Source organism: Symphalangus syndactylus, chromosome 2, assembly GCF_028878055.3.
Source record: "Symphalangus syndactylus isolate Jambi chromosome 2, NHGRI_mSymSyn1-v2.1_pri, whole genome shotgun sequence".
Lineage (NCBI taxonomy): Eukaryota > Metazoa > Chordata > Mammalia > Primates > Hylobatidae > Symphalangus > Symphalangus syndactylus.
Window position 1 is genome coordinate 106,885,763 of NC_072424.2, and position 25,820 is coordinate 106,911,582.

The 25,820-nt window shown below is 32.5% G+C and overlaps 1 protein-coding gene across 2 annotated transcripts in view; it reads left to right on the forward strand.

Moving 5' to 3' along the window:
* Positions 1-25,820, forward strand: part of LAMA2 (laminin subunit alpha 2) — a 625,547-nt gene that overhangs the window by 267,637 nt on the left and 332,090 nt on the right. For both annotated transcript variants that reach the window (XM_055263701.2, XM_055263709.2), the window contains exons 9-11: positions 5,154-5,253; positions 11,188-11,348; positions 23,642-23,782. In XM_055263701.2, the coding sequence (XP_055119676.2) occupies positions 5,154-5,253; positions 11,188-11,348; positions 23,642-23,782 (402 nt within the window). The remainder of the gene's footprint in view (positions 1-5,153; positions 5,254-11,187; positions 11,349-23,641; positions 23,783-25,820) is intronic.

Below are 25,820 nucleotides of genomic sequence, written 5' to 3' on the forward strand. Positions count from 1 at the left end.
ATCTATATAGATATCCCCTCTGAAATTTTTTAAATGATTAAGTTGTGCTTTTCTCCTTTGATTGATCACTTATGTTAGGTGTTTATCAATTTTCCTAATCTTTTAAAAAAAACTTCTGCCTTTTTATTTTTTGTATTTTTATTGATTCTGTTCTATTTATTATATTATTCATTTGACCTGTTTTGGTTTTAAATTTCATTTTCTTTTTCTACCTATCAATTTGGAAAGTTAAATTATGATTTTAAACCTTTCTTCTTTTATCATAATACTTTTAAATATAAATTTCCTTCTAGCAGTTCTTTAGCTGCGTCTCATGAATTCAGAAATGCTTTATGTTCATTATCATTTATTTAACATAATTTCTAATTTCTCTTGTGATTTATTTTTTGTTAATTTCCAAATATTTGAGCTTTATTAAATATTATATTTTTTCTTTCTACACTGTATGTTTATGATCTGAGAACATACTCTCTAAGATGTCAAACTTTAGAAGTTTATTGAAATTTAACTTATGGCTCAGTGCATGGTCTCTCTTGGCAAACGAATAAATGTGGATTTTTCCAAACTGCGATTATGGATTCCTACCTTTCTTTCATTTTTTTCAGTATTTCTTCCTGTTCTTTGAAGCACTGTTATGAGGCACATACATATTTAGAATATTTTGAATCTTTAGATTTTTATATCTTATAAATTGTTATTTTAATAACTGTGAAGAACTCCACTTAATCTCAGATATCACTTTTTGTCATAAAGTCTACTTTATTTTTTATTAATATTGCTACAGCAGTTTTCATATGCCTACTCTGTATGGTATGCTTTTTCTGATTTTGTTTAACTTTCAACCTATCTTTATTTTCATTTAAAAGATTTCTTATAAAAAGTAAAATAGATGGATTTTTTATCCTGACAATTACTGTGTGTTTAGTCCATTAATTTAATATAGTTAATAATATGATTGGGTTTTGCTATTTGTTTCCTATTTTGTCACAAAATTTTTGTTCCCATTCTTCCTTTTCTGTCTACTTTTATGTTAAACAAATATTTTTCAGTATTCTGTTTTATTTCCTTTATTATCTTTTTAGCAGTACTTCTTTGTATAATTTTTTTTCCATTCCAACTTTTATTTTAGGTTCAGGAAGTACATGGGTAAATTATGTGTCATGGGATTTGGTGCACAGATTCTTTCATCACCCAGATAATTAACATAATAAGTTTTTCAATCTTCACCCCCTTCCCACCCTTCTCAAGTAGGCCCTGGTGTCTATTGTTGCCTTCTTTGTGTCCATGTGTACTCAATGTTTAGCTCCCACTTGTAAGAGAGAACATGCAGTATCTGGTTTTCTATTCTTGCATTAATTCACTTAGGATAATGGCCTTCTGCTCCATCCATGTTGCTTCAAAGGACAGGATTTTATTCTTTTTTATGGCTGTGTAGTATTCCATGGTGTATATGTACTACATTTTCTTTATTCAACCCACCGATGATGGTACCTAGGTTGAATCCGTGTCTGTTATTGTGAATAGGGCTGCAATGAACATATGAAAGCATGTGACTTTATGGTAGAATGATATATATTCCTTTGAGTATATACCCAGTAATGGGATTGCTGAGTTAAGTGCTAGTTCTGTTTTAAGTTTTTTGAGAAATCTCCCAACTGCTTCCCACAGTGGCTGAACTAATTTACATTCCCACCAGCAGTCTATAAGTGTTCCCTTTCTCTGCAATCTCACCAGTATCTGTTATTTTTGACTTTCAGTAATAGCCGTTCTGACCAGTGTGAGATGGTAGTATTTTAAGCTCTTGATATAGTGATAGATACAATTCTATCTTTTGGACTATTGTTTTCATATATTGCACATAATTTGTAAGCCAACAATACAATTTTGTAGTTTTTGTTTGAAGTCACAAAACTACAAAAACAGTCTTAAAGAAATGAAAAGAAGGAAAAAAATTTACATTAACCATGCCTTTCTCATTTTCCATACTCTGTGGTTTTATCTTATGTATATTGCCCTCCTGCTTGAAAAATTTCCTTTAGCTTTTTTTTTTTTTTTGGTGGTGCAGAGCCGCTGGTGACCAATTTTCTCAACTTCCCTTTATCTGAAAATGTCTTTAATCTACTTTCATTATTGAAGGATATTTTCATCATAGTTACAGAGGTGTGCGTTTTCTTCTTTGTTTAGCACTTTAAAGATGTGGCACCATTATTTTCTGGATTTCATTCATTCTCATGACAACATAGCCATTTTTTTTTCTTTGTTCTATATATATCTTTAATCCACTTGATGATTTCAAATTTTTTTATATCTGCCTTTTGACAGTTATACCATGTATGAAAAAAGTTTGGCCTGTAGACCAAATCTGACTCATGGCCTATATTTATGTGACCTGTAAGCAAAGGATGTTTTTACATTTGTAAAGGTTTGTTAAAAGAAGAAGTAGAAGAATGGGAGAATGAAGAGAACTAGCAGGGAGAAGAAGAGGAGGAGGAATGAAGAGAGTCTTTATATGGCTTATTTTACTATCTGGCCCTTTACAGAAAAGTTTTCCAACCTCAGAGTTAAACTATGATGTGTCTATGTTTGGCTTTCAAGCTTACCTTGCTTGATTCACAAAGCTTCTAGGAACTACAAATTGAGATTTTATTCCACATTTAGGAAATTTTAGGCTATTTTTTTATTTTTATTTTTTTTTTTAGGCTATTTTTTTAAAACCTGTTTTTTGACCAATGTTTTTCCTTCTCTTTCTAGGACTCCAACTGCATGTGTGCTAGGGTGTTGATTGTATCTGAGGCAGTGCTAATTAATTATTTTTTCTTTCTCTGTCCTTTAGATTGGATCATTTCCCGTTTATCTGTCATTACACTTTGGTCTACATATAATGTATCTTTAATTTACTAGCTGATTTTAAAATATTCTCATTAGGCTGGGCACAGTGTCTCACACCTGTAATCCCAGTACTTTGGAAGGCCAAGGCGGGCGAGTCACTTGTGGTCAGGTGTTCAAGACCAACCTGGTCAACACAGTGAAACCCCGTCTCTATTAAAAATACAAAATTTAGCCAGGCATGGTGGCAGGCAGCTGTAATATCACCTACTCAGGAGACTGAGGCAGGAGAATAGCTTGAACCCAGGAAGTGAGGTTGCAGTGGGTCAAGCTTGCACCAGTGCACTTCAGCCTGGGCGAGAGAGCGAGACCCTATCTCAAAAATAAATAAAAATAAATAAATAAATAAATTCTCATTATATTTACTTTTAACAATTGCACCATGTTTGAGAAAACTTTGGCCTGTGGACCAAATCCTGGCCTATGGCCAGATGACTACAAAAGTAGTCATTAGGTTGACTACTCTTCCTCCTATCATCTCTACCTGATGTTAAGCGTATCCAGTGAATTATTAAATTGAGGTATTTTACTTTTCAGCTTTCTGAAGTTCTTATGTTCCTTAGAGCTTCCATTTCTCCCTGAAATACTCCATGCCTTCACTCATTATAAACATTGTTTCCTTTATATTCTTGGACATATTTACAGAACTTACGTTGACTTCCTTGTATGCTAATTTCAATATCTGGGTCACCTCAGGATCTGCTTTTATCAACTTCTTTTTTTAATAAGGACAACATTTTCCTGTTTCTTTCCTGTATATCTAATACAGTAGTCCTCCTTTATTCACAGAGGATATGTTCCAGGAACCCCAGTTGATACCTGAAATCACAGATAGTACCAAACCTATATATACTATGTTTTTTCTATCTGGTACCTATGATGAGACTGAGTGATTAACAGGAGGGTAGTGTCTATACAGCATAGATATGCTGGACAAGGGGATGATTCATATCCCTGGTGAGACAGAGCAAGATGGCCCAAGATTTCACCACACTATTCAAAAAGGCATGCAAATTAAAACTTTTCAATTATTTATTTCTGGAGTTTTCCTTTAATATTTTTGAACTGTGGTTAACCATGATAACTGAAACCTCAGACAGCAAAACTACAGATGAGGTGAGGACTACTGTAAATTATCATCTCTACAGGACATTTTGGAGAATACAATGCAGAGACACTGGTTTCTGTTATGCTCCTCTGAAGATTTTGAATTGGTTCTAATTAGTAATAAACTTGCTGAGTGATCACCATGAAGTCATGAAAGTTTACTTTCATACTTTGTTAGGACAGATTAATGGAAAACTCCAGGTATTCGGCAAACATTTCTAATGTAGTTAACTTAAAGTCCAAATTCTCTTTACTTTATGGTTGGTAGCACCTAAAAACTCTTCTCACCTTGTTCAGTTTACCAGCAGTTGCTTTCCACTGAATTTCCTAGAATCTCCTGAGTGAATATACAATAAAGGGATCAGTTAAGCCTGGGAAGGGTATTGTTATGCAAATTTTGTGAATTGCAGTTTAACAGCTAAAGAATTTATCTGTATGATGTTCATAAAATTATTGTCTTAAAATTTGATTTTAGATTTTTCCACTTAATAACATTTAATTTATATGTGTATATAAAATATGCCTTGCCTATTCTGTGCACAGTCCTAACTTCATAATGGGGGAATGAATGAATGTGTCTTAAACAAATGATGATTTTGAAACTGATCTGTGAACTTAGTTAATTGAGATTCGGTCAGGTATATAAATAAGTCTAATTTTAACACTCTGATTTGTAGTAGCAAACAAGTTTTCATTTGTAAATTAAGCCTAGATATATATACATATGAAAGCTATATTTAATAGGTGGGCATTTCTTGGGCAAATAATTTGTTTTTTTTGTTTTTTTCCTATTACATCTGGAAAATAAATCTTGTATATACAGTATATGAACACAGTGTAGGCTTGTTTAAGTAAACTAGCTGTGTTGATATACTATATATACAAGATAAGAAGGAATAAAACATGAAAATATCAATAATTATTGAATCTAAGTACAAATATATAGGAGTTTATTATTCTACTATCTTTACTTTTGTGTAAGCATGTGAAAGAACTGGATTTTAGAAATTATAAACATGTATTAAAGGTAATTTTTATAATTTTCTCAATAATTTGCTGCTTTGTATTATTAAAACTACTTTGTCATAAAAGTTTGCTGAAATGAAAAATATTGCTGTTTTTATTACACTTGGTTAAATTCATTTTAATGTTTTTGTTAGGTATCTCCAAATTATCCAAGGCCATGCCAGCCATGTCATTGCGATCCAATTGGTTCTTCAAATGAAGTCTGTGTCAAGGATGAGAAACATGCTCGACGAGGTGAGAGCTGCAGCAGAATGTCACTGCTCTGATAAAAGGAAAACTAAAACCCAAATATGATTATTTTCAGAAGAATATTTTGCAGTAAATGTCATTCATGTAATAAATTTATTCTTTAATCTATCAGTGTATTAGCGTTCCCTCCAGGAAGCAGTTTTTAAATTCATCTCAATAATTAATTTCATGTTTAATTATAATGTTTTCATAGCAAGAAGAGTTGAATTATTTATTTTGAGATACACACACACACACACACGCACATACACAGAAAGAGAGAGAGAGTGAATCACAAATCTGTGGTATATGTCATTTTTTCATATCGTGTTATTTATTAGATTGTTTGTAGCTTCTATGAGTTCTAGCACGAAATGCCAGCATTCACTGAGGAATATGTGTGCTGTAGTGGGAAAAGCAAATAGAACTCACACATTGAGATGTAGGCAATAATATAGAAAGCAAGAAGTGTTCATAAAGGACTAAGAAGGTAGTAATCATGAATTAATGAACAGAAAGAGGCTGACACTAATTTAAGCTAAACACTTCCTTTGAGGAATGAAATTCATGAACTCCAAACATTAAGGAATCAAATGCCAACATAACTCCTTGATATAAAGCGTTTGGGAGCTACTTCCAGGGCAGTTGCTCACCAAGTTTAAGTAGGAAATTCATAGAATGCACTGGGACACTTCTCTAGAAAGACTAAAATTAATCAAGGCTACAATATAGTTTTTTTTTCCCTAATGACTTTAGCGTTAAAACACCAGCAATGTTTCTTAGGTACAATTCTTATTACCTGCTTTCTTTATAAAACTGTAGGTTTATCAATCTGAGCATTACATGTAGACTAAATTTTGAAATATTAAAAAACGGATAAGTTTTGATAGTCAAATGATGAATTACTGAGCTCACTTTTCGTTTTAAGCCTTCTTTTCTTTTTGTGGTTACAAGTAAATCACAATGTTGTTTTCATTAATACCATTTAACTCTTCCCTACCCTTTTTTGAATAATGAGTATGTGATCACAGAATAAAAATGGAAAAGTAGAAAAATAAATATACAATTCAGTGGTAATTCAGGAGAGATACCACTATTAACATTTTCATATATTTCTGTCATAATGCATACAAAAATTTCTGATATTGCTCCTCTTAACTTTATGTGATGAGTTTCCCCAAAAATCTATGAAAACTTTCTCTGAAGTCTGGTTTCAGCACCTAAATAACACATTATTATATGGTCGTGCCATAATTATTTACCCTCTCAACTTTATATGGACATTAAGATTGTTTCAAATTTTTGTTTATTGTAACCAATCCTTTAATAATAATTTTTCCATATAATTGTTTTTCAATTATTATAAAAACAATACATAGCAAAATAAATTCTTAATAGTAAAGAAATAAAATAATAAGTGTCTTCTTCAACCTATTTATCCCAGTGTTACTTCCAAATTTAAAAATATTGAGCCTTTTTTCTAATTCAGTTTTTTAGTGAGTTACCTTTAATATCTAAATGATATTCTTATCAGTACTTTCATCACCATTACATATTGCCTATTGACTCTCCGTCTTGAAAGGTGAAGAAATGTATCATTCACAACACCTCCCTCCTTCCTTCTGCCATCCATACATTTTTATTATGGTTTCTTCTATGATATCTTTATCATGTTCAAGAGAGCTTACATGTCTATTTCATCATTGACTACATTTAGACTTTCTCTTGAGGTCCTACTATATAAGATGTGAAAAGACTATCATCCCTACATTCTTCGCCACTTGTCAGTGTCTGTCAATTACATGTCTTCGAAATCTTTTCAAAGATTTTCACAGTTATAGCTCCGGACCAATAATTAATGCTTATAATTTAAAAATAGAAATATAATAATCAAGATTGTAATACTGTAATTAGAGACATATTATTTGATACGGGCTCGAATTGCAAAATTGGACACATATTTGTAGGTCATTTTTATCTTCATGCTTACTCTGATAACTTATTTAGGAAAGAGTGTAAGATGTGGTCTTATGGTTTGCACTTCCTCATCAGATTACATAACTAGATAGTAGAAAAGGATATTTTAGTGTATTACTGGCATTAATTTGATTACCAGGAAAATACAATGTATTTCTTTTCTGATTTTTCTTTTAGTTTTCTTCATTTTCTTTTGGTAGAAGGAAGTTTTCTCCCTCGTAGATTTGTAAAAGCGCTTTAAATATTAAAAACAGTGATAGTATGTCGTTTTTTAATAATCAGTTTTCAGATTTGCTTTGTGTCTCACTACTGTTGATAATTTCTAATGCACAAAACTTCAACAATTTTATGTAATCAGCTATCAAAGTTCAGGTAAAATTCTTTACTTGTAATAATGATACCATGCCATGATTATTATATATTTTGATATTTTTGTTGTATTTCTTACATGCTTTATAATCCTAGAACTCTCATCTAGCCCAAGATTAGAAAAATGTATTTGTTTTCTTTATTTGTATGATTTCATTTTATAATGCTTAATTTTTTAACCCATCTAGAATTTATTTTGTTATATTTCATAAGGAAATTTTCAAACTACAGTTTGTTTTCCAATACTCTTTTTTACTCATTTACATTTAGTATTACTTTCAGCTCTTTAGACATATTAAATATATTTATTTTATTTTCTGAATCTGGTAGAAGCACTCTGTTATCTGAGTCTGAGTCTGCATTTTTATTTCTCTTCTAACTCTTTTTCATATGTACTTCATTTTCTTATGTGTTTCATAAGTGTGTATGTGTGTGTTTTCTGGATGTATGCGTGCATATGTATTTCTTAGTTTGTTCTTTCAGAAGCGTTGAATTTACATGAAGTTATGTGATAATGACCTACGTTATATAGGACCTAGAATTTTTTGTTGTGCTTCTGTAAAACCATGCTCCATGAACTGTAGTCTAGTCATCAGAATTTGCCAGTCAACTCCAGGAAAGACATTGTTTTAAAGAATGACGTAACCTTTCTAGAAGTCAATTTTGTAGTTTCTCATCTCCGAGGGGTTTCCTTATTCATACCAGCGCAACCATTCTATTATCTGCCATCTATCTTTCGATCTGTCTACCTACCTACCTACCTATCTATTTTTCTACGTTTAATTTTATTCTGTATCTTCAAGTGTTCTGAACAGGAGGGGTTTTTTGGACATCTAGTCTACAGTACTTCCAGAAATAAAAGTTAAGATAGGCATTGTTTAATACATGAAGTACTTCTACATTTAGCCTCAATTTCTGGAAATTTTAATATCAGAAATAAATGTTAAACTATTTAATGCCTTTGCAAACTTTATTAAAATTATCAGATTTATTTTCCATTTGGTCTATTGGGTAATCTATTAGAAATGAACTTATTAGTATCAAACAATATTTATATTACCAGAGTATGCTCTACTTGGACATCATAGAGGATCCTTTTAATGTACTTTAGGATTCAGTTTGGTGTTTTGCTCATCTGGATTCATAAGTTAAATTGCCTGTGACTCAGACACCCACCAGTTGTGCTCCTTTGGCAAATCATTTAATTTCTCCGTGCCTTGGTTACCTCATCTGTGAAACGGAAGAAATGATAATGTCTATCTCATATACATGTTTTGAGTACTAACTGAATTAACCCCTGTGTTTTGTGTAATGCTAAGTATAATGACTACCATAAGATAAGTGCTATTTGAATCTTAGCAGTTTTGTTCATTTTGGGTTATCGTTTTTCACATTTGGGTATCAAGTTAAAATTAGCTTCATAAATTGAATTACATAGCTCTCCATTTTTATATGACCATAAGAGTTTCAAGTTTTGAAAACAGTCTGTAAAAATTAACTAGCATTACAGAAAACCAAACACTGCATGTCCTCACTCCTAAGTGGGAGCTGAACAATGAGAACACATGAACACAGGGAGGGGAACATCACACACCAGGGCCTGTTGGTGGGTGGGGGTCTAGGGGAGGAACAGCATTAGAAGAAATACCTAATGTAGATGACAGGTTGATGGCTGCAGCAAACCACCATGGCACGTGCATACCTATGTGACAAACCTGGATGTTCTGCACATGTATTCCAGAACTTAAAGTATAATAATAAAAAAAATTAACTAGCATTAAAACATGTTTGTGGTAGTTCTTTGATAATTTGTCCTCTTTTGATACCCTTGATTAGCTTTGTTTACAGTTTCCTTTTGCTTGCTTTTCTTTTTTTTTTAAATCTCTTTATTTCCTGTGGTGTTTATAGTTTCTCTTTTTATACTTAAATGAATTAAATTTTAATTTATCTGTATTTTTTAAAGTGATAGACTATTTAAGCCTGTAAGTTTACTTTTGGGTACAGTTTTTCGATACCCAACAAACATTAAGTTCCTTTTTTACTGCTATTATATTCTACCTAGATAGCAATTTATTTTTAATTGAAGTCTTGATTTTTTCTTTAACCCAAGATTTATTAAAGAGAAATATTTAGGCATTAATTTTTAGAATAGTTGAATTTTGCTTAAAATTCTCTCATCATGTTTGATATTCAGAATTAATTTATTCCTGATTTTTGTGGCATTTGATACACTAAAAGTAGTAATTTATGTTAAGAAAATAAGCCTTAGATAATTTCTGCTTTGATAATTGAATATTTTTTGTAGATTAGTCAATCATAAACTTTGGTAAATATTAGTTATATACCACATAATATGTAATTTGACGTTATTAGATTATTCAAATTTTCTGTTTTTTCTTACTTCATCTGTAAATACTTAAGATGAGTTAGCATCATTTTCAGCCATTGACTTTTAAACTTTTTGTTTCCAATATATTTTGTTGTCTACATATTTTTGTACTGATAATTAGTGCTTATTTGAAGCATGAACATAATAATTTAAGTCATGTTTTTATTATATTTTTATCAACGTAAAATGAGAGCTTGTCTTATTGAACCTAGTTTATTTGAGTTTTACTTTGGCCCTAATTAATATTTCACAACTTTTTTCTTTCTTTTCCATATGCTTTCTTGACACACATTCATTTTCTTTTATTTGTGATATTCCTGTTCATTTTGTGTGTCTCTTGTGCACATTACATGTTTATGTTTTTAATAAGAACAGTAAGACTGCTTAACTCATTAGTATATATTTAATATGCATTTCTGACACTAATTCTGTCATTCTGCTTTTTGCTTTCTCTCCCTAATGTTTCCTTGCCTTTTTTTCCCTCCTCCTTTCTTCTTTCTGATGGACTATATATATTACTGATTTGCTTTTATCTCTCTCCAGATTTTGAATGTCTGTTAGTTGTATTCATCCTGTATTATTTCTATTTTTTAATCAAAGACATGAATAAACATTGTGTTTTGTATTTCTCTTTGTTAAAAAGGTAAATTTAAACTTTTCATTCCCCTCATCTATTGCTTCTTATCCCCAAAATATCAATTCCAATGAACACCTTTATTTTCTTTAGTAATACTGCCAGTGGCATGTTCTTAGAGTATCATTGTTAAACTGTTATTTTAAGTAATATGTCTTTATTCCCAGGCTGTGATAGTCTGGTGGAGCAGGCTTGTTTCGTGAGCCACTAGTTTTGCATTCGTTACTGCTTATTCTTCTCAATGTCGCGTCATCAGCATTAGTGTTTGTGGAAATTACTCGTTGGTCATTGTTTTCTATAGCCGTAATTTGGTAGATGCTTTGAGATTTCATCTTTCTTGTTTACATTTTTAATATTTTTATTGACACTTAGAAGATGCTATGTTCACCTAATCATAGAAAGCTTTTAATTAAACCCTCTGCTCTTTGCTTTTAACTTTTCTTTATTGGTGTATATCAAAAATCTATTTTTGTGTCAAAATAGCCTTTTAAAGGTTACTATCATTAAAACTTTACGAACTAAATTATGTACTTGTTTTAGAAATGTTGATATGTGGCTCATCTTTCTTTAGGTTTGGCACCTGGATCCTGTCATTGCAAAACTGGTTTTGGAGGTGTGAGCTGTGATCGGTGTGCCAGGGGCTACGCTGGCTACCCAGACTGCAAAGCCTGTAACTGCAGTGGGTTAGGGAGCAAAAATGAGGATCCTTGTTTTGGCCCCTGTATCTGCAAGGTACATTGTTTATTCCAGTAATGTCCCACTGTCAAGATAGAAGGTTATTTTTCTTGGCTTCTCTGTTGATTTCCTTGGCATTAAGCAATTTTAATGACTTCTGGAAGTATCCATTATCTAGTCTATATGTGGTGACCCTATAAACGTCTTTAAATGCCCACCAGGTTCACTGTAGCCGGATGTTTATAAGGCACTTATCTAAAAGCCTACAAATGCACAGAGGATAAACCACATTTAAAGGCTTTTTATTTTATAACAGAAACACTTTCACCCCATTGCCCAACTAGTGTGTTAATTTAAAAATATACAGCACTAGAAATAGCAACCCTTTAAAACTAAAGTGCGTTCAGATCCACCTTTGCATCTAATTCAGAAATGAATTCTGTCAAGGGTTTTATTCTGAATTTTTAAATAATCTAAAGTTTGAACCCAGATAAGTCTTAAAATACTCACTATATTCAAATTTTTCTGTTTAATTATAAAAAATGTACAAAGCCCTAATGAAATTAATTAAAGTCTCAATATTTTCTTCCAAGTTTATTTTTAGAAATGCAACTTTATTTGTTGTACATGCTCACCTAATAACAAATCATGTTAACACCAAGGGATGCATTACATCTGTAGCTTATAAATATTATGAAACATAGAGGCATGCACAAGTGAAAAATGAAAAGACTGATTTACTTTAGCTATAGTAATGAGTTCTATAACATTCTGACCAAATGGTGTATAACTACATTAGCTGAGAGAATGAACCATTCTTTGAAAAAGTTAGCATACTATACTAATGTAAAAATGAAAGTTAATACTTTTTTCTTTATTTTCAATTAAAGAGGGACCCTTATTAAAAATATGTTTATTAACCTCTTAGTCTTATCTGGGCAGTTATAAAATATTATATAGTTATATTTGATACATGTGAACATATGTGTACATATACAACCATTAAGCCATAATATAAGTAGCAAATATTAGTTTTAATGAAGTGTTTATGAATTGGGACAAGAATGTCTGGAAATATCAAGCTAAATATAATAATAATAGTTACATAATAGGTGTATGTTACATCAGGGGCAATTTAGGTTCCTATTTTGAACTACCGAAATAATAAAACTCCTGTGGACACAGTAAGCAGAAAAGTCTACAAGCCCATAGTAAAAAGTTGCCATGTCCTGGAATATAGTAAATTTTCTAATCTATTACATTTCATTCCAATATTGTCTGAAATGAAAAATTGCTCGAGTCGACCAAGATTGTGTAGCAGTGTGTGAGTGATTGCTTGCTTAAGGACACCTCCCCTCTCCATCTTGTATGTCTCTGTGGGCAATTCTGCAGGCTCTTAGTGCATCTTCTCTAGTATTTATCAAAACATGTCTTGTGTGTGCTTTATTCTCTTTTCAGAACTCCACAGAAATCTCTAACCTTTACCATTCGCTCAAATAAAGGACAGGCAAAACTAAGCTTAAAATGGAAAAGAAACCTCCTGAGTTTCTAGAATATATAACATCAAACAGGGAAGAAAAAGAAGTGTTTTTCTACACCTACCACTCATACAATGGTGATGTCTGGTATTTGCAAGGGAAGGGAGTAACAAGCGAGTTCATTTTCTTTGGTAAATATAGCGAGAAAGGCTAGAGCAAGAGAGCTGTAGTGATTAGCAGGGCTCCAAGGGAAAGCCCCTTGAGGTACTTACTGCCTGCTCTCAGCCGAACTCAATATTGTACTGAGAATGATTATAATCCTAACAAGAAAGATGCCTCCTGTGTAGACACTTGAAGCTCTACACAGACAATTAAAATGCAACAATAAACAGCAATTAAGAAATCATAAAAGAGAATGAAAATTAAGTAAATAGCATTATTAAAATAAATGCCTTTCTACCATGTGATATCTTAAATAGAAAACTGTTAAGTTATTATAAACTAAATTGTTTCAGGACTAAAAACTTGCAGAAAGCAAGTTTCATAAAACATCTACATAATTATAAAAATCACAAATTATATGAATATAACATGAATTACATCACAAAATTATATCGTATCTCAATAATATCACAATATGCCACGATGAGTTACATCAAAATGTGCATGCAGTGTACTACAATTAAGTGCCTACAGTCTCTTGTTTAAAAAATAATAAATAACCTAGCATTTCAACAAAATATACATACAATTTAAATACTGAAAAGACACTTAGTGTAGTGTATTTAAATACTGAAAAGACACTTAATGTAACAGTTCATAGTGTTTCACAAAAACATGATTTGACATAGATATGTCAACTGATTGTAAAAACAGCATGGATCAAAATGCTGCTTAAGAAGCAAAATTTTATTGAGAGACTAAAATATTGGAGATATAAATTCAAATCAAATGACAGATTTTTAGCAGAAGGGGAAGAATATATACATAAGTGTCCATATATTTCTATCCAAGTTAGTAACTTTAAATAAGTATTTATCTGTAAATAGAAATAATATAAATCACATATAAAATAATGTGTATGTAAGTATTCATCTCTAAAATGCTTAACCTTAAACATTTGTACCTTTATTCTCTTATACTATAACATGTGAGTTTTTAAATAATTTTTTTATCAGAAAGAAATACCTCACTGAAGTGTGACATTTTTAAAAAGGGCTTCATTAGGAAGTCTTGGGCCTAATTGTTTTTTGTTTTATAAATTTTAAATGACTGCTCTGTGATGAGCCCGTTTCAGTTGAGGCTGTATTATTTTTCCTGTGGGTAAAATGACATACTGAGCTGATATGGACATCACTTCTCCTACTTTTGCTATTTTAAAAACACAGATATGCTGCATAAACATAGCAAATAGATTTATAAACATTCAGATTCAAGAAAGAAAGGGAAATTCCTAGATGTCAGACCGAAGAGGGAAATCTAAGTTAAGCATAAGCAAAAGCTCAAGCTAAACTGAGCAGCTGGGGTCATGGGGTGGAGGGTGGGAGGCAAGTCTTAGTTCTAAGATCAGGGCTTAAGTTTGGAGTTTTAATGCCCTCACTAGGACTTGACACTAGGATTTGGACCCGCAGAAGGAAATTGCAGCTGAACTCACTGAAGCAGGGACACTAGAAATGCTTTCAGACAGTGAAATGGGGGCTAGAAAACGCTTCCTGCAAGCCTACAGAGGCAGCTAGAAAACTTTTCTCTTAGGGGCTCTGGGTGGGTAAAAGTTACTACCTTGTGTAGGACCAAATCCCCAAACCTGTGTGCCACATGGGAATGGGATCCATTTTTATTCTCCCTTTATGTGCTGGCATTCTTCAAAAAGTCAAGGAGATGGTATTCCCATAGGAAAAATAATACAGCCTCAACTGAAAATGATCTCATCACAAAGCAAGTAAAGTACACAAAAGGAAAATAACTACAAAAGGAAACCAGTAGCCACAAAAATGAGAATATTTGTACACAAAGAACCAGAAAGGGTAGTCTGAAATAAATTTTGTATTCATAAAAATCTGTGATCATATTCTTATCACATAAATCATAAAAATATGTTTAAAATGTACAATTGTAAAAGCATGATTAGAAGATTGAAGAATAAACAAAGAAGGAATAGAAAAAATAATATAAAATAGATGCTATATTAAAATTCAAAAGTAACCAGGTTTGGAAAAGAAACATGTATAATTTACTTCCAGAAATGAAAAAAATATATAGTCATTGAAACTAAAAATCCAATGATTGGGTTAAACAGGAGATGAGAAACTGCAGGATAGAAAATCAGAAATACAGACCTGAAAAAATTACCTATAAATTGACATAGGGAAGTAAATAAATATGATGCTAACTGACTCACAGAATGATAAAATTGAATGGAAGTTTAGCAGAAGTTGCCAAAGAAGAGATTAGAAGAAGTTGAGGAGAAACAATATTCAAAAAAATAATGAAAGAGAAAAGAATGATCATGAGTTAAAAACTATTATAAATCCTCAGATTGAGGATGATAAAAAATAAGTCTACCCATAGTAGAAAACCTGTCAACCAACAAAACAAAGAGAAAAATATTAAAACTGGGGGCAAATATCTTTATTGTGAGTGTTTACCACTCACAGTCCAACTTCATGGAAAGAATATTAAATAATATATGTCCTTTAGTAAGAATATTGAACCCATAAGACAGTTTCACTAGATTATAGTCTAGAAGTATCAATCTATAAAAAGCAGTAGTATTTCTGTATGTCAGTGACAAGCAAATAGAAAATGTAATAAAAATATTTAGAATAGCAACAAAAACTTTGTGATACCTAAAAATAAGTGTTTGTAAAATTGAGATAATTTTTAAAGGTTATTGAAGAACATAAAATTCTAAATGAGGAGACAGCTGACCATCACCAAGTACCAGTGAAAATCTGTGAAGTTTGAAATGTTTACCATTTCTATTAATAGAGTTAATTAGTACCACAATTTAGGAGGGCAATATGGCATTATCTAGTGTCTTTGAAGGTGATAAAACCCTGTCAACCAACAATTCCACATCCGAGCATTTACCCTAAAAACTCTTACAATATGTACAGAAAAACCATCTAAAATGTGCTCAACGTAGATGTACTTACTATGATGAAAATTAGAAAAATAAATAGCAAAAATAAATTGTAATATTTCCTTTAATCTGATAAAAGAAACAGTTAAAGTGGTTGAAATAGATCTTCATATATAAACAATGATAAATTTCAGAAACTTCAGGTGGAAAAAACAATGCCATTATGGTATTATTTATGTGAAGTTGTAAAACATAAAACAATGCTACATTGTTTGTGAACACATACATTATAATTAAAAAATTTAAATACACTTGTAGGGTAAGTACTAATTTCAGAATAGTAGTTACCTCTAGAGAAACAGGAAAGGGAATAAAACAGAAGTGAAATGAGATTCATTTGTATCTAAGTATCATTGCTTTAAAAATATATCTGAGGCAAATATAAAATATAAATGTTTTGTTACCTCCAGGTTGCATGGGTAATGCATGTTGTATGTGCTTTTCAAATGTCTTAAAATAATTTCTAATTTAAAATTTCTTTAATTGAATGTAAAAAAGAATTCCAGATTTAAAAAGAGGTGAATGAAATTTTTAATACAGTGTCAACTACATTATTACATTTTACACATAAGATTTTTTCTTCAACGATGATATTAATGAACATTATCATCATTATATTTCAAAATGTGAAAGCAGTGCTAGCTCAAGACACTCAAATGTTTATAATATTTTTGCATTATTAAAAATTTTGAAATTTCTGTCTCTTATGAATTACAAGAGGCAAGTCAATCTCAGATATATGACAAGTCATTGACTGTAAGTGCTGTCTGACTCTCAGTATTTGTTTATTTCAAGTACCATATGCTAGAAATTGGCTCTTTCGCAGTTTGGTGTCATATTATTTATGCAAAATCAGTTGGTTTGTAGAATCTCACACATAATATAAATTGACCTTGATCTAGGTAGGAACATGTGCTTTTATTTTTATCAAAGTCTTATAATAGAAAGATAAATAGTGAAGTAGAAGACTAGAAATCAAAGTCTGTATTTTCATCTTGTTTTGCTTTGTTTTTATTGCATTTTCCATTAATTCCTTACAGGCCCACGAGACTATGTGATCTGGCCTTGGCTTACCTCTCCAGAATGTTCTTGAGTTTCAGTCACGTTTTTCAGCTTTGCTTAAATTTCTTGAGTCTCTTAGTTCTTTGTAGCATCTGGAATTTTATAAGTTCTATTCAGATTGCTTGGGAAACCTCATTTCTAGCCCTATTTCTTTGCTTAGTCAGGCATTTTTAATGGCTCGGCTTAACTTCAACTTTCTCAGGAAAGCTGCCCCTGCATCCTCACATCATATCGTTCTCATGGCATAATCACTTTTCAAACCTTTTCTTTTATAATCTCATAATTAGTAATTCTGTTTTATGTCTATGTTACCTCTGGTGATGATATGGACCCTATATATTTTCTTTATCATTGCACAATAACAAGATAACACAATGACTCATACAAAAGAAAGAAGGAAGGAAGAGAACTAAAATCTCGTGAAGCTTTGACAGTCATTTAGCCTTTCCGATTCTATTTTATAATGAAATGGTGTTATTGAATCTTTTCTGCCTCTCAATAGGTATAAGTATAACATTGAAGCCCTGTACAAGCCTAAAGTATAACCATAAATACCTACTGGATTACTTTTTGTTGTTGTTTATACTGCTTTTCCCAAGTAGAGATAAGTTTCTGTTCTTTTTCCCTGAAAGGATTTTTACGGTGTGTTAACATTTTTATTGGTTTTGGATTTCCCTCTTCTTTTTCATTTGTGTACAGGAATGGTCACTTCATTAACTTGTAGACTTGATTTCCGGGCATTTTTACAAATGGCCTTCGATGTGTACATTTAATCCTGAATCTAAATTACAGATGTAGAATTGTTGGCATAAAAGATTCACGCATGAATGAATTTATCTCTTGCAACAGCTACAGTTCAAATAATATTATGTTAGTCAGTTTTTTACATTGACAGACTCTCTCCTTGACCAAACTTTGGAAAGCCTTCTCTGAGTCCTCTTTTTGATGAGGCCTCATCGTTGAGGCTTGTCCTCAAACCTAGCTTGGTTATAGCAAGAATTCTGCTAAGTCAGTGTGTTAAGAACCCCTTACCCTTGGTATCTGATCCCTCTGGCCTGTCTTCAACAAGAATCCTGTTAATTTGGTTTAGCAAGAATCCCCCCTACCTACCCCTGATGTCTCCTCTTAATGATTGTTTGCCCCCGATCCTTGTTCGTGGCTATAAATCTCCACCCTGTTGCTCGGCACTGAATCTCTACTTGTTCATGTTGTATTGGGAATGGATGCTAGTTCTTTACTAAGGTCGCTTTTTCCCTATTGCAATGGTTTCTCACTGAAGCCTATTTTCATCGTTTTAACTACTGTCCAGCTCTGGTTCTCTTTCACAATATTAAAAGCTAAGCTCGTGAAAATTGAGAACTAATGTTTATGTATTTCCTTCTCCCTCCCTAACCCATCAACTATTATCTAGCCTTGGAAAGGTGTGTTTTAGGAGTAAGTCCTCAACAAATACTGCTAATTAACTAATTATCCTTCTTTTGTTAACTTCTTTTAATACTAGGATGCATTAGTCTAAAGGTCACAACAGAAGAAAACCTGTAATTAACTATAAACTACCAAAAAACCAAGCATGACTGAGAAATTCCTGAAGCAATTATCACACGCAAAAAAATAACTTAAATGTCACTGGAGCTATTCCTGGTAACTTTGTCAGTAGTACTCCCGGCTGACTAACAATCACAGTTCAGTATGTACTGCTGAAGTTGTACCTAATTTATAAGGCGGTAGCTTCTATGAGAAAGAATACAAGTAAACTACAGTGACTATTTCTCCAGAGAAAAACTATACTGACGAAACTATAGCAAAAAGAAAATTGATGTCAACACGATAGTATCTCATTTCAAGAAATCAAAAGCAGAAGAATTTAGTAAAATTTTTCTAATTCAACTTTGTTTTTAAACGGAAAAGAGAACTATAGAAAAAAAGGCAGCCATGATAAGTTTTTTGTAGGGTAGGCCACAACATTGAACTATGTTCAACAGAAATAGATGTCTAAAGCACACATTTCTTCCTAAAAGAATGAAAATAGGTTCTTGGGGAACAAAAATATCATATCGATTTTATGTAAAGGCAAACATTCACATGGTGCATCTGTACATAAAATATATCTGGAGTATTAAAGTTTCATGGTAGGGATGATTATGAAAAAATGACTATATAGGCTCCGTAGGGACATGATAATAAAAAATAGATTAAGTAGATTGAAAACACTAGTCTAAAGTGAAGTGACATGTTTTAATATCATAATATGTGAGAATATAAAAGTATTTATGTATGAATTATTTACAATGGAAAAATGTAAATAATTTTTACATTCATATTTCATTTTATTAATGTAATTCAGTAGAATAATGGTATAGAAATAGCAAAAGTAGAATATTTGGTTTTAAGAAAATATGGTGATACAAGGGAATGAATATTAATTTCTTGAGTGGAAGTCTGCAGCGTTCTATAAATTACCGTGTTTTATAGTCTGTAGTGTGAAAATTATCGTTAAATATGCAAATTGAAAAGAATCACTAATGGACTCTATACAAATAAAGTGTTAAAAGGAACTTATTGGATCAATAGGAGCTTGCCAGTAGGAATGCTGAGAGATTTAATGGATTAGACTCCATTTTGTTTAGATTAACAGTTAAAACAACTTTAAAAATTTTTATTAAATTATGTTTTTTGCAACCATTGAAGTACAGATAAAAAAGAAAAAATTAATTATATGTTAATAACTTTTTAAAATTCATCAGTACAAATAAGTTATAGAATTATAAAGGAAAATAGAAATCTCATGATGATTAAAATAACATTCAATCTTGAAGATACAAAACTTTTACCATCATCATTCGATATTTAGGGTCACTTATATTCCCATCTGTGCTTTAGGGACTGAATTGGATGGTGGTAATAAGGTATAATATATGGTCTGTGCCAATCTTATGAATGGCAAGAAAAGAATAAAATTATGGTTTTACTGTGTGTATTTATTTGTTTATTTATTTCAATAAATGCCCTTTAGTAGATATTTTTACATCTGGAGACATTCTTACATCTGGAAGAGGACACTGCAGCAGTAGCATATTTTAATCTTATCATGAAAATCTTGGGATACATCTTTTTTGCTCAACTCCATGGTTTTTCTGTCTTATTTTTTTCTTCAGGGGCATAGTGGACTCTGGTGATGAATTCGGTGTCAGATCCAGAACATGTTGTCTGTACCCCCCTTACAGCAGTGATGTTCTTCCACCTTGTAATATACTTATCTGAAGTCAGCCTCATCAGAAAGCACATAGGGAAACTATCGTGACTCTATTTCTCCAGGTAGAAACTGTGCTAAGGGAACTACAGCAAAAAAGAAAATTCCTACTTCCTTTGCTATAATCCTCTTGAGGGCATTTTTATATTCCCTCTGATATCTCATATGTCTTTTATATAGTAGTTCAGCTATGAGTTGATGAATGAATAATATAAAGAATAAAGCAACAATAAGAAATAATGAACAGACCATTTATCAATAATTTGATATTGATAACAGAGGAAGTTAAATTATTCAAAGAGCTCAACCATAAAGTGGATGGCTTCACTTTCAAGCTGGGAATCAAAAAAATTTAAGTCCTAGAATATTCATGTCAAGAGGATCTTCCAAGAATAAGCCAGGAATGCAATTCGGGGCTGACTCGTGGATGACAATGGTTGATGAGTCACAAGGAAATTTTGAAAAAACAGTGATGTCCCTGGGGACACATAGAAAGAATTGGAACTAGACTGTCAAGATCATGTATATTAACAAGCTAATAGAAGGTGGGAAACTTTGGCTTCTATGAAGGTGTGCACAAAAGTCCCAGAACACTGTACTTCTGTGTTTGAATTGTGCTACTCTAAATTATATAAAATATACTCTATAATGTAGTAAAGAAAGATTTCTTTATGCCAATGTCTCACATTTCATAGATATTTTACCTGCTACTGCCAACTTAAGTGACTCAAGTATAGTTCTGTTGATTTATCTCCTAATGAACAACCGCTAATGACTTACCAATTCCTAAGGAATATCTCTTAGGATGGCCTTTCTGAGGGCAGGGCCCTGGATCTCAAGTACCAAGTGAAGTTCTAGCATATAGGAAGTATTAAATACAGGCTGAGTATCCCTTATCCAAAATGCTTGAGACCAGAAATATTTCAGATTTTGGATTTTTTCGGATTTTGGAATATTTGCAGAATATATACTGGCTGATCATTCCTAATCAGAAAATCCAAAATCTGAAGTGCTCCAATGAACATTCCTTTTGAGCATCATATAAGTGCCCTCAAAGTTTCAAATTTTGAAACATTTAAGATTTTGGATTCTCTGATTAGGGATGCTCAACCTGCACATTTGTCTTGAAAAATAAATAATGAATAAACTTCCAACTTTTAAAATGAATTCTTGTTCCCAATGTCTTTGCTAACATCAGTCTCTCATTCTATCTATGTCCACAAGTTGAATTTTTAAACCATGCTTCAAGGATCAGGTCAAACTCCACTCCTGTCATAAAGCTTCCTTAAGCCTTATAGCAGAAATTAGTGCTTCCTCTATGTTCCCGTAATTATTTATTTCTCAGATGCACTTACCATATTCTGCCTTGCATTATAGTTGATTGTGAGTATATCTTTTTACCGAACTAGATATTGGCTTTTAAAGACAGAGACCTTGACTTATTTATCTTCATAGTGCCTAGAATTCCTACCCTAATGTGTTGCTTCAGGTTATTAAATAAAATTGAATATGAAATTATTTAATCATATTTTTTCAAGGTCATTTTACTAGGCTAAAATGGAGCTAAGGAAAATGTAGCTAATGTCTGCAAATTTCTAATTGTTGAACTTAGTCTGAATCTCAGAATAGTGGCATTATAAGCTTCCAAATTAGAGTAAATGAAAAGTAGATTAGACCAAGCACATAAGAACACAGTGTACAGAACAGCTGTACTGTGTCCTCAACGGGATAAACTAAATCATAATTACAGATATGTTTCATCTTTCTTGCCTTTATACTCTTTTGAGGATGCTCTCAACTTCAGTGCTTTGGGGATTTATTTGTCACTATAAGTCTGAAATTAGTTTGATTAGTTTTGCTGATACCTATCATTTCAAAATGTCTGCAATCTGCCTTAAAAAGTAAGCGGCAAAAATCTTGGGGCAGTGCTTATTAAGGTTCCCACATAGAAGTGGCTGAGTTTGTAAATGAGTCATAGAAATTCAGTATCAAAAAGTTAATTTAAAACAAATTATTCTCTTGGATATAAGGAGGACCGCTTTGTTTATTCTTAAAATGTTCTCCTTAATTCTTCATGCTATTCTTCTCTTCTCTTCTGATTTTCCTTATATGTTCTCAGATTTTATCATCCCTATCTTCTGCTCAATCTGGGTTTGTTTAAAGATGTTTTTATTCAGCTCGTACTATGCGTACAGCACTTTGCTATGCATGAAAAACATGACTGCCAAGAGATTTATTTGAACTTAATAAATTTTATGAAGCTAATGCTCAATGCTGTACCACGAGCCATGTTATTTTCTCAGACTATAAAGTTCATAAGACAGAATTTCTACTTCTGAATAGATTAGGGTAGATAGCTAGAGAGAACAATCTTTGAACAACACTTTTTTGTGGTTGTGATAGGGTAATGTATAAATGGCCACGAAAACGACATTGAGAGAGAAGTTAGTTGACCAAGGGAATTTTTTTAAAAGCCTCAGAATTCATAATAAGGGAATTCAAGGAAGAGGGGAGATGTAGAGAAAATGCGTATGTAGGGAATATTACAAATCTGTTTCCTGGAAAGCAGGATGCCTTCATTTAGAAGTATTCATCAAGATTAACTGCTCTTTAAATTGAGAGATTACATCCTTCCCTGTTTTTCGTTATATGGTCAGCTTTCACTGGCCTGAGTCCACATTTTAAGCTTAACTATATACAAATAATTTTTCAGTATACTGAGATTAATGAAACCAGTCTGGAGAGCAGTCACAGAATGAGAATAGATCTTTCCCATAGTATCACTATGTGACTAACTGATTGTACTGATGTGTTACAGAAAACACTGTAAAAAGTTAACCAGGGGAAAACTTTGCTACCCTTCTACTTTATCTGATCTTTACCCCAGTTTCTCTACCTGTCAAGTTCCTATGCCTGCCTCAAATGTACATATTTTTAATCTGAAATGTGAAAAGTATTTATAACTGGTGTAATGTCAATGTTCTGTTATACATCCATGTATTAATGTCTTTAATTTTACTGTAAAATTAAATGAAGTACCTCAATAACAGAACGGTGAACTTTAAATAAAGTAGCTCAATAACTGAACAGTGAACCTAACTGGCCCCATTTTAGTCAATCCAATGCATTCCTGCACAGGTATTTATCATGACATTTACACTCAACCTACATGAAGATCAAAATAGTCACTTTTACGAGAGTAGATATGCATCCAATAATCTTTCTCACCAGCGTAATTAGAAAGGATACAGCTTAACACAGAGCTTTTGAGCAGATTTTTAAAAATATCGTTATACATTAAATATAGTTGAGAGGGTAAAATGAAGAATGCACAGTTAATATTTTCCTTATACAGACATGGACACACCTCGTAATGTTGAAGGATACCTCTGTTGCTGATATATCTTTATATTTGCAGGAGAATGTTGAAGGAGGAGACTGTAGTCGTTGCAAATCTGGCTTCTTCAATTTGCAAGAGGATAATTGGAAAGGCTGCGATGAGTGTTTCTGTTCAGGGGTTTCAAACAGATGTCAGAGTTCCTACTGGACCTATGGCAAAGTAAGCGAGCACCATTTGGTTCTGTTTGCTGCCCCATCAGCCTTCTTTGTTGCTTTCATTGTTTTTTTTTGTATGAAATTTTTATATATTTTTTTCTGATAGGGAACTTCTACATAAAGTTGCATGAAGAAGTAATGGAATTTTCCTCAAATGCTGTTGTGTATTTTTGCTCAAAGCCTTTGAGGTTGTATTTGCAATATTGTGTAGACTGGAATTTCTTAGAATAGGTAGACATAGTCTTTTTAGTGTCCATGGTTACTCTATGAAACAATAGCGCAATTAAGGTTTCAACTCCAAGGGTGCATGATTTAAGAGAGAAAACACGACATTGTGATATGAATTATATTTTCCATTTACTAGTATGTTTGTATACAAGTTGAGCAAAACTCTTTATCATCTATATACATTATGCATATTATCCACCAACCCTTTAGTTACTATTTGATGTTGCCTAGGCTCTTTCATTATTAAAAGGGGACATTAAATATAAGCAATACCTTCATTCTGAGTTGGTTTGAAAAATTATTACTTAAACTATTTAATAGCCACTGAAATTTTCTTTCTTTAACATAAATGTGTTTACCTTTCTAACTTCACTGCCTACACTACCCACTGCCTTTTCAACTCTGTGCAAAGAGCACGTTGTCTCCCTATACAGAAGAGTGTCAGAGGAAAATGGGACCTTCTGGGAATTTCACACAGCCTGTGTGGCTGGACTTAAGAGTGCAGAATGGTAGGAAATGGGCTGGAGAGAGAGAGAGAAGTCTAGAGGGGGGAATGAGAATCTAGAACTTACAGGGTTGAATATGCTAAGAATTTGAGATATTTTACTTAGAGTGTCACTGAAGAATTTTAAGCTAAAGTCTGACATTATCAGAGTTGTGTTTTATAAAGGCTACTATTTAGATAAACTATTTCCTAAACACTTCTTCCTTTCAACTTTAATCAGCGAACTAATCCTGAACAGAGCTATAAAATATTTTCTCTGCTTGCATTGCTTTTAAGTCAAGCCTCATATTATGGAATATTATCTATACTTTATCAACTATATTGCTTTCAGAGCAGACTTCAAAGAATCAACCACAGATGGACATCTAGTCTAACTTCCTCTTTTGTTTATAAAGTCTCACCCCACCCTCCAGACTGCTCCGCTGATAGATCAAAGTTTCATAGCCAGCCAAGGGACAGAGCTGGTACTCAAGCTTTGATCATCAGATGCTAGAGACACAGAATCCCACTCAACTGTCTTAGAATGCCTCAAGGGTGACGTTAGATAGGGAAGAAGAGCAAGGAATATATTACTTGTTGTCTAGCAAGTCAACAGGTTGTACCTGGTTTCTATTTCTCATTTAACCAAGAGAATCGCAGTGATTTCACAGCTTTGGGATAAGCAGAGTCAAATAATCTATGAAGAAATTTTAAAAAATATTTCAGCCACATAGAGTCACCCTTAGCATTCTGCTTCCCGTCACCCACAACATGAAGCAGTTCATGCATGTCTAATATATTACTTGTTGTCTAGCAAGTCAACAGGTTGTACCTGGTTTCTATTTCTCATTTAACCAAGAGAATCGCAGTGATTTCACAGCTTTGGGATAAGCAGAGTCAAATAATCTATGAAGAAATTTTAAAAAATATTTCAGCCACATAGAGTCACCCTTAGCATTCTGCTTCCCGTCACCCACAACATGAAGCAGTTCATGCATGTCTAATAGGCTCCTGGTAGCTGGTACCCTAAGCCCTCAGTAATCAGTGTTTTGTCCTGACTAGGTAGGATGCTTTAAATTATACGTGTAGCTGTGGGCCTGACCTTGGCTGGAGCGTAAAGATGTAAAAACAAATCATTATGCGTTCCCTGATTCCTCTTTTAAGGTTCCTTCCATTTCTGGGCCAGGGATCTAGGTTGTGGGTCCCCACAGCACTTCTGACCCCATTTGAAGGAATACATACAGTATTGCCAGGTGTTGTCATAGCACCAAGGCTGGTGGGTTCAAATATCCTTAAGCCTCAAAGTAGAAATTTTAAAAAGTGGGAGAGG